Consider the following 14,842-nt stretch of genomic DNA (forward strand, 5'->3'; position numbering starts at 1 on the left):
CTTTTTGAGTTTTGTGTGTGTGTGTCAGTGTTTTTAATAGACATGTCTTTTCCTACAATTCAGTACACTGGGTGACGTGGTAAGTGGGGTTGTCTTTTTCTTGTACTGAACAGAAGTGTAACAATGGATGAAATGGAGTATTCCTGAAACACAAAGTGATCTACTTAACAAAATACGTGGAACATAAAACTAACTTCACCGTGTGTGTTTTTAGAAAAATATGTATGGGTATTGGTATTGGTATGAGTATGGGTTTTGGGTATTGGTTAAATGTTTTTGGCATAATTTTATTAAACTGATCATCAATGGCTGTCCTATTCAAGTGGCAAAGATTCTTCAGCACTTCATCACCTTACTGAGCACAGGCAACGAGGCAGTTTAACCTGCTGAATGTCAAGTCTCGTCATCTGAGAGAAACAGAAAGGAAACAGCACCAGCCTCAGTACCATTGGTTAGTAGGAGCAACACATCAGGTGGACTTTTGCGCAGACTACCCTGGTGAATGTCAGCATGTACAGTACGGAGAGTTTTAAGTAGGGAGCTGCTTCAGCATTCGTAGGCCGCAAAGGAAGGGTTAAAGATTTTCTCCGTGCTGAACGGAAAAGAAAAGAGACACAACTTCCGGCTGTGGACGCTTCTTCAGATGTGGAGACCAGTCTCCGAGCAACAGGACGATTTTCAGTGGAAGTGTCTTTCGATTTCACTGTTTCATGCTCACCTTTTAATGCTGACACCTGAAGAAGCCAAACACGTCTCTTTTCCTTTCCTGGTAGCATGGATTAAGCCTTTACCTGTTCCAGTGCACAGAGAGTGATAACTACTGTGTACCCGAGAGCAATCCATGTGGAGGTCCAAGTGTGAAGGTCTGGGCAGAAGCGTTGTCACTGAGGGTGGCGTGACTGCATGGTTCCCTGGTAGCTTTGTGATTTGTCTGCACTAAGTGATCAAGTTTCTTTTGATGATCTGAATACAAATAAAGACCAAAATTCACATTCAGATGTCTTTATTCATTTCTGCCATTACATACATTTGCCAATACAGTGTATTTTAATCGTTAAAGGGTCTACAACATAAATGCAGTTTCAGTTATATTATAATGACAGTACTGTTGTCTCTGTGCTCTCGTGTTCCGTAACTCCGCCAGTATCCCAAGAGTCTCCATGACTCGTATCCAAGCAACAGGACGCTTTTCAGTGGCAGTGTCTTTTGATTTCACCGTTTTCAGCTGTGTAAGTGGTAACAGTTTTTGGTCTTTGATTTGCCAGGAGAGATTTACTTAAATTGCCAAATATTGGTTAGACAGGTATGTGTGAAGGTGCAGGTTTTGCGCTTGAGTTATCGTCATGCGGAGGACGCGGAAAAGCGAAACGCGCCCATTTAAAATCAGCGATGATTCAAAAAGTTTTGATGCAAGGTGTTTGGGTATTCCTTTCTCACACTTTTGGCAGGCTTTTTTTTAGAGTTTAAATAATTGTGCGCCCTCCTTGAATAATTCTGTGAATTCGTAACTACATATAACTGCAAGGTATTCATTCCTTTATCTGTACAAAATACGGAAAGGAGTTAAGCCGAATGAGCGGATAATTCCACGATCCTTAACACCTGCGCACTGCTAAGACAAGCTACATAATATCACTCCAGTGTTAGAAATTAATCAAATGGCATAAAAAATACTGTTCACGCCATGTTTTTAAAATGCGTTTAGTTGTTTACGTTTTTTTCATTTAAATGAATTTCTGTGTGATGAATACGAAACGTTGGTGTGATCAAATCAGTAGTTTTAATCGGTAGACTGTCAAAATCAGCAGCATTTTTCCAGGTTTGTGTTTGAAACGGGCAGTGTAAAGAAATAAAGACTTTAGGGCTCGAAACTGTGCATCGCCATTTTTCAAGGCGTGTTTTTAGGTACTGGTACTATAATGAGCAAATCCGTCAGTCATTAATTAGCACGTTATTATAAATAAATTACAACATTGTGAAGTTAATTTATTTACAGTTCAGAGGTTTTTCTTCTAATAAGTTAGCATAACACAATTTGAGCTGATTAAAACCTGTTCAGTGGCATCCAGTTAACTACAGGAAAGATACACTTTGTCTTGAACATGTAAGTAAATAACTTCTCACCTAGAAATATGTTGATTTTTTTTTTTTAGTTTTCTGTTTTTAACTTTCTGTCTGTCCTCAGCTGTTCTGAATCAGTTGTATTTTACTCTGCATAGAGGACAGGTCTCAGTTATGAATGCATTCCAAGCTAAAGGAGAACTGAAGATTGTCTGTATGCTATACACACATTTTCTGTAGGGACTACTGAGACACTGAGAGGAGATTGGAAGCCATGTCACTTGCAGAAGGAACTAGGAGCAGCGAGGAAGCATTAGGAGAGGAAAGCAGGCCTGTACATAAGCAGCAGCCCGCAGAAACGCAGCCTGCTGAGCTGTGCACAAGCACCATACAAGAACAGGTCGAGCAAGACCCGCATGGCCCATCCTCTGGAAAAGAGGGGTTGCGGACAGAGGAAGAGGCACAGAAGAAGGGGGAGCATGGTGGAAAAGCAGATCCCAGTGAAGAAGAGGAGCATGAGCCAGACCCAGGTGTGAGCAACCAGCAGGCCTCCGGACTGTCAGAATACTCCCAAGTCCACACGGCCACTCCCAGGACTCTGTTTGAAGAAAAAAATACCCCCGGCATCAGATCCCAGCCTTTGGTATGTTTTATTCCCACTGTGATACAATACGATAGGATAAAGAGATGTGTGAATGCATGCCTGTCCTGCTGATGAAGATGGGGGGTTTCTGATGCTTTGCTGTGTTTCATGTTCCGGCTTTTTTGTGATACAACAGCATTGAATGATGGAATCTATGAACATTTCATGACCCATAGTATTTTTTTGTGGAATGTTGTGGAAGACATTGGTGTTCCTTCCTAAAACAATTTATATATAATGCCTTGTGCTTGAGGATATATTGCTATGGTTTCTTGTACATATTATACACTTAAACGTATGCTGAGTAAATGTTTGTATGAACTGAGCTATGTCTGTTTGCTTAGCAAAATAATCACTAGGCCAAAATTGGTGATTTACCCCTATCATCTGTACGTTTTATTATTATTTTTCATTGTTGGTGTGATGTTTCTCTTTCAGAGTTTGGAGTGGGCCTTTGGGATAAACCAGGACCTTCCTGTGTACAGTCTCCATGATGATGATGATAGGCTGGTGATCCTCTATGGCTGTGCTCATGTTGCAGTGATGTATAATCATACCTTAAATTCTCAGCATATTCTCCAGGCAAGACATGCTCTGGTTTCTGTATATTTGCTTGTAATAAAATAATAGAGATGTTGCAAATGTAGGCACAACTGTTGTGCATGTGATCTGACTAATCTGTGCTATCCGCTGAAACAAACGAGTGGGGGTATTCTACAAAGCTGCACAAGGAGCAGATCTGACCAGATAGAAACCATCAGCAGCACTAGGAAAGCACTGAAGGGGAGTTGCTAAAATAAGCTTTGGCAAGTGTCAAAATCTTTGAGTTCTGCCAAAGGCCTCAAATTCTACATCACAAGATGCCATATTTCAGAGGGGGTCTCTAGGAGGCTGGAATAATTTAAGCATAGGAAATACATGTTTAAGTAACTGGAACAATTCCTGTTTGTCATGAATTCTCCCAGGGTCACTCCAGTCCCATTTCGTGTCTGTGTGTCAGTGAGGACAGAAGGTGGGTGGCCACAGCTGACAGAGGTCCAGAGAGTTTGGTGATCATATGGGACTCATACTCTGGGTATGACGTTAATCAATAGCCAGCAACGATTAAAATAAAATATTTGTAAGTTCTTCATGAAATAATTCTTTAAATGATTGTTTTGCAGGATTCCAGTGCAGACCCTTTTTGACTCACACCCAGATGGGGGTGTAGTAGCTATGGCCTTGACTAAGGATTCAAAGTATTTGGTTACGATTGGAGCAGAAGCAGTTCAGGTACACTGTGATTGAAGTACATTAAAGTGTGCTCTAGCATGCTACTCGATGGGAGTTTTTGTTAAGGCACTTTTGTCTAAAGAGCTACCATTTTTCCATTTTGCCTATGTCACAACTAATTTACCACAAAGCTGTCTGTGTGGTGCATGATGGCATGAGAGTTCGAGCTTCTATCTTATAGCTCTGAGGTTCGGGTTTGAATACAGCATGGGGGTACCTCCTGAGTGAAGCTCTCCCCTAGTTTGCCTGGAGTTACACCAGGTGCTTCATCCATGTTCCTGAAATAAGATGCGAACATGGCCATGCTCTTGCCCCACCTTCCACCCTCACCTTGTGATCTGACCAGGACGAGTGGCTTTCTGATGATTTGGTGGTTGCCATTTCCATTTCTAGGAATTAAATAGAATTTAAGTTTATTGAGTTCAACTCAATGCACCTAGTCATAAGAAGGACTTAGATAGCTCTTTTAATCCCGAAGGAACTCGGAGCACTTTACATATGGGAGGAGAACAACATAATCCTCCACTGAAATGCAACGCCTACAGCTCAGCAGATCAGGTGGATATGTGAGAAAGTACTTCAGACATTGAGTTTAGGAGGAAATTTAGAGAGGCCAGATTCCACAAACCCAGAGTGGAATTTAGCCACCCAGTAATTGAATTTAATTTAATTTAAGGTGGTACTTCCTACAGAAGAGTGTCCCTATTCACTGTGATGAGTCCTTCTGTTTGGATGTTCTGCCAAAGGGAAGAAAGCTGCCTAATGGCTCACAAAACACCTGGTACACCACAGTACAAGGTCTAGCTTTGATTAGTGAAATCAGAAACCTAGCAGGATTAGTCTACCAGTGGGTCATCTGCAGCTGATATTGATAATTGTTTTTATTTCAATAATAATTACTTGTTATTTCAATTATTTGTAATTCTGGAGACTGAGTTATACGTGCCTATCTGGATTGTCTTATATGATCTTTCCTCAGAGAGTCTGTATCTGGGACTGGACCAGTGAGGTGGAAGGTCCTGTCTGTGCAGCAAACCTGAGTCCAGAATTTGGGTTGCAGGTGCGTTTTAGGACTATGAAAATAGTACTAATAATATGACTATACTAGTACTAGAAAAAAAATATGTCACTTGTCCACAAAGTTTTGCTGTGAGTGAAAAACAAAATGGTTTCTAGGTAATGATAGAAAATGTTTTGTTTTTTATGAAATTGTACGTTCTTGCATTCTTTAAAAATGTGATAGAATGCTAATATATACAGTATGTATAAATACCATTGTGTAAATATGATTTTTTTGTAATATAGCGTACTGCTTTTTTATAGAATCACATCATTTTTAATCCAAATGACTGCACTCAGATCGCCAGCAACAGTGGAAGTCAAGTTGTATTTTATTCCTGGGTAAGATGCTTTTTGGGTCTTTTTATTTTATTTCAGCTTGCATTTTAAGTTGTTTACTTAAATTGTAGTGTGGTTAAATATAAATTGGATGCAATGCATTAAGGCTTAACATATGGGGCTATGAATACTATAGGTTTCTTTCTTCAACAACCAAGTCCTTTTTTCCTTACCTGAAAAAGCTAAGTAGACAATAGTTTAACACCATCTACAATATATTATAATGCAATTCCATGCAAAGAATCTTTACTTGTCTAAAATTTAACCTCTCATTACAGGACAATGACAAACTGAAATACACAGTCCCGCAGCTCACAGATAAGGTATGCTTTATATAGTTGTTGGAATATATTTTAGGAATAATGGACTCCCATAACATTGTACCAGTTATAATATTGACCTCTGATGTGTTCCTACTTACAGTAGCATATTATCCTTCAACAGGGAAATCTCCCCTCCACAAAAACACTAATAATTGAAGTAGTACTTCAATCCTCTCTTCTCCCACAGACGTTCAACAAGACTGTGGGATCCTTCAGTCACTCTGTCTTCCATTCTGGACCCTCCCTTGCATTCACAGCGACCTCCGCTGGCAATCTGGTGGTCTGGGACACAATTCGCACTCCAGTACTCCTCCAGCCCCATAACAAAAGAGCTGTCAAACTTATTCATCTGCAAAAGGATGGCATTACAGTGCTGACTGTGACAGACAGGTGAATGATTTTACGTCGTCCCTCTGGGAACCATCTGTTTCCACACAGCAACCGATGACTTTCTTCCTATTTCAAAGGCTGACCCTTCTTGTACTTCTGTGTTTAACGTGAACCATGAACCACCTTTAAAATGTACTCAATTTGTTTTCTGAACTTCAGCGTTGATCTCTGCTTTCTCTGGGTAGACTGTATGAGAATCTTGTTTGGTATTTTCTTAATATTTCTTTAAATTTCCTGCGGATCCTGACAAGCACTGGTTATAACAGTTAGCCAGCCTGGAATTCGTGCAGTGCTTTCTTCTGATAGACTACAAACAAGTCTACAACAATTAGAACATTTGTATGGTAGTTCTGGTCTGGAGAATTCTATGATTCATCGTAATGATGTTCAAGGCAGACAGTTGAGCTTTTCATTTTCAATTTGCCACCGATGCTGAAAAAATTTCCATTGTATAGTGCCGTTACTTGCAGTACAGTGCTGTTGTGGCTCTCCTGTCATTGTTAAGTGTTTTTGCTGGAATTGTAGAGCTGAGATGTAGAATAACAAGCAGTCATCTCTTAGTTGAGTGCCTATAGCTGAGATACCATTTTAAGTAGCAATATGAAGATTTAAAACTGCACTGGTACCACTTGTGAAGGGCCTTTTTCTGAGGCTGTTAGGCTTTAATATAGTAACAGTGTCTATTTGCTCTGTGGCCCAATGGTGTATCTTGATTTTACCAGCACCTCTTGTTTTAGCCTGGTTTCATATTGCAAATATATTTTTAGTACTTATTTATTAGCTTTGTTTGACATTGTACATAAATTCACATAAAGGATTAACTATTGATACCAGGTTTAGAATTGTATTTTGCCTTTTGTGTGACTGCGAAAGCTATAGAAAATAAGCTATCTGTGCTTTATTGTGTGTTATTGTTTTTCTATGCTTGCAATGCTTCAGCCTCCTAGTGACAGGTGACACAAGAGGCCATGTGAAGTTTTATGATGAAAACATCCAGATGATTAACTGGTATAGTCACTTCAATCTGAGTCCAGTCAGGTCCATTTCCTTTACAAAAGAGCTTCCATCTCCAGCCAGAAACACCTCAGGGTATCCAGAAGATTGCACTCTTGAGGCCAAGCACTTTGCTGTGAGGTGAGTTGCAATGAGATGTTAAGAGTTTGAAATGTGATTCACAGGCAACAGCACTGCAGGGTTTCCTAGCTTTCCAGCATGAAGCATTTCCTATCCTCTCCACAGCTAGATCTAGTTCGTTATAACATTATGGTTGACCTAGGACAATCCAATAGCAACATTTAGGAGATGAATGCTGCAATATGTGTCAGTGAACTGAATCTGGATTGTGCTGTGTGAATAGACCTAATTAAAAGTAATTGAAGAAATAAATAAATATTACACTCTACATCAAATCAAATGCCTTGTTTTTGTATTTGTATGTATAATATTTATCTTTAAATTACGGGAATGTTCCACGTAAAAAGTGTTTTCTCCTTGTGCATGTCTGTGTAGAGGTTTTTGCAGTAGTACAGGGATTTGTGTAATATCAACTTCACTCTTAACTTAAATTGTTAATAAATAAAAAGCTTAAGAGTACCATTGCAGATCTACAATTGTAAAAAAACAACAGCTAGAAAATATGCCTTTAGAAATGCAAGTTTGGGAACCACAGCAGAAGGCTGAAATGAATTGGGACTCATGGGGTTTAAAACAGATTATGGCTTCTACTCTCATTGCTGCTTTATGAGAATGCAGCATTATAAATATTACCAATTATCTGCCCGTCAGGAATTTTGTGATCTCCACTACCAATGCAACTGTGGTTCACATAACTGCTGAGGGAAGCAAGCTAGAGACATTGGTGCAGGAGCACTTTGAGGCTGTGCACGCTGTAGCATGCCATCCAGGCCGGCCCCTTGTCTCCATGGCAAGCAACTGTGGAATCCTCAAGGTGTGGGACTATCAGTCCAAGACGTGTATCTGCAGCAGAATCTTTGAGACTGAAAAACATATCCAGTGCATGATGTATGATCCTCAAGGTAATGGCATTAATTCCATCTCTAACTGGCACCCTTGATCTCTTTGTGAAAGAGTGGTTGTACAACACATACCCAAGACCTTTCTTAAACAGTGGGGGGGGGGATGCGGAACACTTTAATTGTATCAATTAGATAAAACGCACACATTTCATACAGAATTGAAGTATCTATAATGCTTTCATATTGGTTTAAGCTTGTGTTTTTATGCTAATCTCTTATTTCTAAGAAAACATTCAGTATGTTAGAAGCCTCCATATGTGGCAATCACTTAATAATGTTACTTGGAGGTCCTGATTATCGTTAAATTCATGTGTATGTTCCCCACTGTAGGCATTTTTCTGAGTAGGTTTCTCATTTAAGTACAAATAATCTCCCATCATAGGAGATTGAAAGCCTCAAAAAGGGTAACTATCGTATTGCAAAATGGGGAAAAAGCACAAACTGATAATAAATGAGGGAAACCTCCCACAGGAACAGGCCCAAATTCGGGCACAATGCACACATAATTTCCATAGATGAGAAATGAATAATTTTATGTTTTATATTGAACGTTTTTAGGATTTTATTTAGGAGTTGGTTTTGATAATGGGAGTGTTTATGTGCTTGATGGTCTGACCTTGGAAAACGAATGTGAGCCCTTCAGATACGCCAGGGCGAGTATAACCCACATCGCCTTCTCCAGAGACTCCCAGTTCCTCGCCACTGCTGTGAGTACGGTTTCGCTCTGCCTGTGAAAGTCGTATGGTTGTATGGACAAATATCCATGAATCTGAACAACAGAAAATTCAGTTGTTCTTGAGACATAAAACAAATTCAAGAGTAACTCTTTGTGTTTCTGAACATTTTATGTGTTGAAAGCAACACAAGCTCAAACTGCAATATGGTATTAAAAGAAGTTCTTCCTTTTTAATTCAAAGTTCTTCATGTGTACAAATTAACGCTCACTGAAAAAAGCATGATCCTTGGGAGCAGAAACTGGGCTCTGGCTCATTAGCCTTTTTTTCCTGCACGTTGATAGTTATGTGCATTTGTCCTGTTCCAGGATGCAGGGTTAACTGTGACAGTGTTCAGACTCTCCTCTAACAATGGCAGGAAGACGTGGAAGTACCTGGGGAGGCACCACTCCCACTATAAACACATTCAGGACCTCGTGTTCGGAGTCCACCTTGACAGCAGTCAGCCTCGGCTGCTGTCTCTTGGAATGGATAGAGTGCTGGTAAGAAGACTGAAAAATGCTAGAGCATTGTTAATGATTTAATTAATCCGTTTTCTTACATTGTTTAAATTTTCAGAAATGCAAGCTTACTCCCAGGAGTGTGGAATTAAATGGTGTATTATTCGGAACTAGTGTTGACCAAGCATCTGTATTTTTAACAGTTTGTTATAAGCCCATATATATATAATTCTTGAGTAAACTATACTGGTAAGCAGTTATTTCTTTCCATACAATTGTATGTGCTAAATTGCATATGGTTTTCTTTTGCTTTTATTTACACATTGTGTTTGTCAGTGTGCTGTTTGGTCATAGGTTGACTTCACTTACAGGTAGAGTATGATCTAAACAGTAAGGAGGATGACCTGAGGCTCCTGAGCACAGACTGCATCGAACAGAGTGCCGTCCCCAAGTGCATGGCCTGGTACCCCCCCATCACCAAGGAGAATTTCATCCTCACCGCCAATGACCAGTACAAGATGAAGCTCTTTAACTGCACCACCAAAATGTGCAGGTAACAGGGAACAGAAGAACTTCAGCGTCTTTTAAAACAAAGCATTTTAATGTTTTAGGGTGGAATTATCATAGGCTTGGTACTATCTTCTTCTTGTGAGAGGTTTAGATTGAGGCAATTAGTGAACAGTTTACTTAAATTTTGATTTGAAGATATTATTTTTATCTGATTTTCTTTGAAGAAAGACACTTCTTGGGCCAACATATGGGTCTCCAATTGAGAAGATTGCCATTCTACCTGTGTCAAGTGGTGGAGACCCAAGTGCTCGCTATCTCAGTTACATTACAAAAGACAAGGTCAGATACTTTCTCTTCACAAGATTGTGTAATGTGTAAAAAACAATATTTGAAGGATCTAAGGCAATGACTAGTACATTTTAAATACTGTACATTATAATTTTAAGCCGATATAAATCATGCTGTCATCATTCATTGGTACTGACTTTGAAATATGACAGCTTTTAGTGTTATTAAGAAGTAGCCACAGACTCAGTATGCAAAACCATGCAGCACTGTGCGTGACTGTATTATAAATAACTTATTGTTTGTTAAAGGGTCTTGCTGTGATGTTCACAGGTTGGCCTGCAGATCTTGCCATTAGATGGAAATCCCCATAAATCTTCTGCCCTCATCTGTCACCCACTGGGTGTCTCTAGCTTTGCATGCTCCTGTGATGGCCAGCGAATTTTCACTGCAGGGGGCAGTGATCGCACAGTGTTCACCTGGGAAATCAACCTGAAGTGAGTTCATCAGTCTATTGTAGTCAAATAATAAAGAAGCCTATTGTTTAATTTTAATTTCTAAGCACGTACTGTATACATGCCTCCCATAGCCATTCTGCTGCATTCCACAGATTTGTGCTCAGCATTACTAACATTTACCTTCAAGGCAAGCAATTCCAGAGCAAATGGACTGGGAGCAAGTACCTTTCTCCATTTTCAAAGAGAAGTACTGTAATTGCAATTGAATGCAAAATGTTGTCTACGTTTTTACTTCTAACTGCATTGCAAAATGACCCTGACTTCTGCCTGTTGCTGCTCTCAAAGCATTCTAACACAAGCTGACTCTGAATGCCTGCTAGTGTTCCTCAATTCCCTGTAGAGGCCATGCTGTCTATCGATCTCGTGTTTAGGCTTTGTGAGTGATTTTCCTTCTCTCGCATTGTGGTAGTGCTCTCGAGGCAGCAGCGTCTCTTGGAGGACAGGACCTCATTCCCTTTTACAGTGTTCTTGAAGGTGGGAGAGATGGGGAGCTTTTTAGGGTGAGGAGATTTATTAAACCCCACTTTCTAATATATTTAACAAATGAACTGCATGCCATATGGAATCTAACAAAAATAGTAGTTAAACTGTAACAAATTAACACTGAAGGTGCTAAAACCAAAATGGCTTCTTCTGAAATACAGCAGACGTTATCATCCATGTCTGAATGTATGAAAGGAGTCGATAATACACAAGCAAATCATTAGTTGTACCTTGTCTGTTTTGCTGTATTATCAATGCATGAAGAACTTCCTGTGCAGGCACATAGAACTTCAATGTGTACTACAGTGGTGCTGAATGCAGTATAGGCAGTATAATAAAATTCACAGTAATGCTTTGAAAAGTGTCATCTTTTTACACACAACAGGCTCAGTTAGACACCTTCTAGCAAATATCTGTTCTCATTTTCTTATGCGATCAAATCACTCATCTAATTCTTGTGCTATGAAGTGCATGAGTTGGCTTTTATTTTACCTAGACAGAAAGATGAAGCTGTTGTTTTAATTTTATAGACGCGCTTCATTTAAGTTCATTGTTAGACACAACATGGGAGCTACAGTACTGTTTTTTGTTTTGTCCATCTAGGAACTGGAAGACTATTTTTACTATTGCCAGCTGCGCAATCAAGGAATTGACACCATGGAGACCCGACAGGTGTCTACAAGAATCCCCCTGGCAGAGATCCCTTTTGTCATGCGGGCATTGGGATTCTACCCCTCTGAGCAGGAGGCAGGTTCAGATAAGTCCACTCACTGAAGGCTGAAATAATAACAAAGATCATCTTTGCAAATCATGAGCTACAGATGGTTCTGTGCTCTGAGTATCTTGAACATCGGAAACAATTCTCAGAGAAGGGTTTCAGTCTGGAGATTTGCAGAGATGCTGGCAGTCAGATCTGTATTAAAGGTTTCTTTCTTCCTGTTTTTCATTCTGTTTCTCTGTCTGCTTTCTGAGCTTTTTACATTCACTGAAGAAATGTAATGTAGCTTTAATTTGAATGATTCAGTCATTTATAGTTTCACCTGTCTAAAGAAATGCTTATTAGTTTTATACTTGCCTGACTTGATGCCATTTTGTGTTGCACTAAATCTCTCATTTTGCACCACGTCTGAGCTGAACAAAACACTCTTTATGCTCTTAACCTATTCTATCTATAGGCCATATGTGCTTAGTATCCCTTATTATATTTAATATTATTAATAATAAATTAGTCTTGATTACTATAAACTGATCACTATTGTCATAATAAAGGTTGCAAACAGGAGAAAGGCTTTTGGTCCATCTAACTTGTTTGATTGCTAATAACGTATCAATCCCAGATTCATGCCCAGCCTTTTCTTGAAAGGAGCCAGGATATCAGCTTGGCATAGACGTTTCTTCTAGACTCCTGTACACTTTTGTGTAAAGAAACACTGTCTGCTGTCTGTTCGAAATATACCTCTCTTCCCTTATTTTCACAGCTTGAAGATATGCTGAATGAGGTCAAATTCAGCCAGTATGTAGATACAGGAAAGTATGTGACCGACATTGATTTGGCAGATTTTATAAAACTGTATGTAAACCATCGCCCAGCATTTGGGATATCTATGAATGAACTGAGGCACGCTTTTCAAGTTCTGGGTTATGAAAATGAGAATGGGGAGAGAACACTGAACAGGGGAGAGCTACTGCAGCTGCTGCAGGCCAGAGGTATGTTAGACTGCTTCCAGTCCAAAGTAACAAAGCATCTTTTAAAGTTGCTGCTTTCATCTGACAGATCAATTGGAAAAATGTCACACATGCTCTGGGTATGATTATAGACAGCTTGTCCATTTGTTACCTTCAGTGTCTGAGGGGACATATTATTCCAATATTGACAGAGTGACATCAGGATTTGTTAGAATACAACAGATTGGACCTTAATTCTCAGACATTAGCAGACTGTTCCCACATGTTCTGTGCTGTATTTTCATCATTAGAGCAAACAACAGAAACAAAATCTGGGGAGCTGCAGGCGGGCCTGCACTTTATACAGGAGCTCACATGAAGAGCAGCACTTTTCCCTATTTCTTGTAATATACACACATGATATTAATGAATTAAAAATCCTTTAAATTAAAAAAGGCAGGCATTTTGTGGCTTTTTGTCATTTTTAATTTTGGATCTTTCATACTTTTTTCATACCCAGCCACTTGGTATCATCAGTCCTTAATCAGCTCAGCTGCACTTTCACAACCCTTGAGCTGTGACATTTATAGTATATAAAACTTAAAATATTAAAACATGCATTTGTTTTTAACTCTTATTTCTCTCAGTCTCCTGTATTATGCTTGATTTATGATGTCATAATAAGGATTAGGACGTCATTCGGATGGCTGAAGGTCCTTGAAATAATCAGAATGAGACGTTTACATGGGGATGTGAAACACGTTATGGAATGTTTTTTTTTTTCCTAGGTGAGCACATGACTGAAGAGGAGCTAGCCGAGTACTTCTCCACCTTGATGGGGCTAAATCCTGAAGGGGGGAGGTTGGAACTGGGAAGCTTTGATTCTACAGGTATGTACAGTACTAAATTACTTGGTCTTCTGCAGTGACTTGTCCCAGAGTGACAAGACTATAATGCAGTGCAAAAGATGTAGATCACAAAATGTTACTGAGTATGGCTTACCAGACTCTCTTAAGTAGTTAATGGTAATAATGGATGAAATAATAATGGTGAAAATCATATGACATTCTTCAGGCCAGATTTCCTCCCCTGGCCTTTACCAGTCATGGCCTCCTAATAATCTATGAAATGGCTTAATCACTCTGTTCTGCTCCTCCATGATAGCTGATGTGTGGTGAGTATATTGGTATTCTTTGGCTGCTGTTGCATCATCCAGGTGGGGCTGCACACTGGTGATGGTGGAGGGGATCCCCATTACCTGTAAAGCACTTTGAGTGGAGTGTCCAGAAAAGCCCTATATAAGTGTAGGGAATTATTAAGGATTTACTCTATTGATTATATGTATTCCTGTAACATTGAACAGTGATGGGCATATTGTTGAGTTCATGTGAAGAAACCACTTTTAACTTTTTTTATTTTATTGGGTTGAATTGACAGGTTCGGAGTCTCTGCTGGAAAGTGTGATTCCTGAAGAAATCACGATAGACACCTTGACATCTGACATACTGGGTTTTCCAGTTTTTGTCCAGGAAACTGCATCTTCTGAAGAGGGTCAGACAGACCGAGAGTCTGTGTTGTCCTAGGCTGTGATGCTTCCCACCACTCGTCGATGGAGCTGCCAACCTGTGTGTTATGAAGTTGCTTTCACCTTCAACACTTTGTCAGTAAAATTAGGATTTTTTTTTGCTCTCTTTAGTATTTGAACATTTTTACAGTTACAAAAGAAGAAGCTGGAGTGGCTTACCGCAGATTCTAAATCTTAACTTTTGTTTTAAATAAAATATTTTACCTAGATATTTATTGATGTGTTATTATTATTTATATTGATTTATATAATATGTATAGTTTAAAGGTTGAAATGACTGCACTAATTTTGAAACGATAAATGTCCGCAAAATAACTTTTAAAAAATATATATCTGACTATGTATTGGATTTTATTCTTCTGGGCAATTTCTTTGTATTAAGAATACTTTGGTTTGCTATGAAAATGCGTTTAAATATCACATAATGAAAAAACAATATGATGAAACACAATGAAAGCTGTTCCATGCCTCTCATCCAAACATAGAAACAAATAATTTC

The 14,842-nt window shown here is 39.2% G+C and overlaps 1 protein-coding gene across 3 annotated transcripts; it reads left to right on the plus strand.

The window, feature by feature from the left end:
* The first annotated feature begins 1,164 nt into the window (after positions 1 to 1,164).
* cfap251 (cilia and flagella associated protein 251) lies at positions 1,165 to 14,552 on the plus strand. 3 transcript variants are annotated; one of them, XM_015365994.2, is made up of 21 exons: positions 1,165 to 1,229; positions 2,302 to 2,704; positions 3,143 to 3,286; positions 3,670 to 3,779; positions 3,868 to 3,976; positions 4,956 to 5,036; positions 5,300 to 5,377; positions 5,653 to 5,697; positions 5,885 to 6,087; positions 7,027 to 7,221; positions 7,873 to 8,123; positions 8,682 to 8,830; positions 9,166 to 9,339; positions 9,669 to 9,850; positions 10,032 to 10,146; positions 10,426 to 10,589; positions 11,020 to 11,110; positions 11,697 to 11,840; positions 12,572 to 12,800; positions 13,547 to 13,648; positions 14,196 to 14,552. In XM_015365994.2, the coding sequence occupies exons 2-21, from the start codon at positions 2,336 to 2,338 to the stop codon at positions 14,339 to 14,341; spliced, it is 3,081 nt and encodes a 1,026-aa protein (XP_015221480.2). In that variant the 5' UTR covers positions 1,165 to 1,229; positions 2,302 to 2,335; the 3' UTR covers positions 14,342 to 14,552. The 3 variants fall into 3 exon arrangements, with proteins under 3 accessions (XP_015221480.2, XP_015221481.2, XP_015221482.2); XM_015365995.2 differs by having other exon boundaries at positions 1,215 to 1,303; XM_015365996.2 differs by lacking the exon at positions 1,165 to 1,229 and adding an exon at positions 1,336 to 2,104.
* The last annotated feature ends 290 nt before the right edge of the window (positions 14,553 to 14,842 follow it).

Source organism: Lepisosteus oculatus, chromosome 22 (genome assembly GCF_040954835.1).
Source record: "Lepisosteus oculatus isolate fLepOcu1 chromosome 22, fLepOcu1.hap2, whole genome shotgun sequence".
In the NCBI taxonomy this organism is placed as follows: Eukaryota; Metazoa; Chordata; class Actinopteri; order Semionotiformes; family Lepisosteidae; genus Lepisosteus; species Lepisosteus oculatus.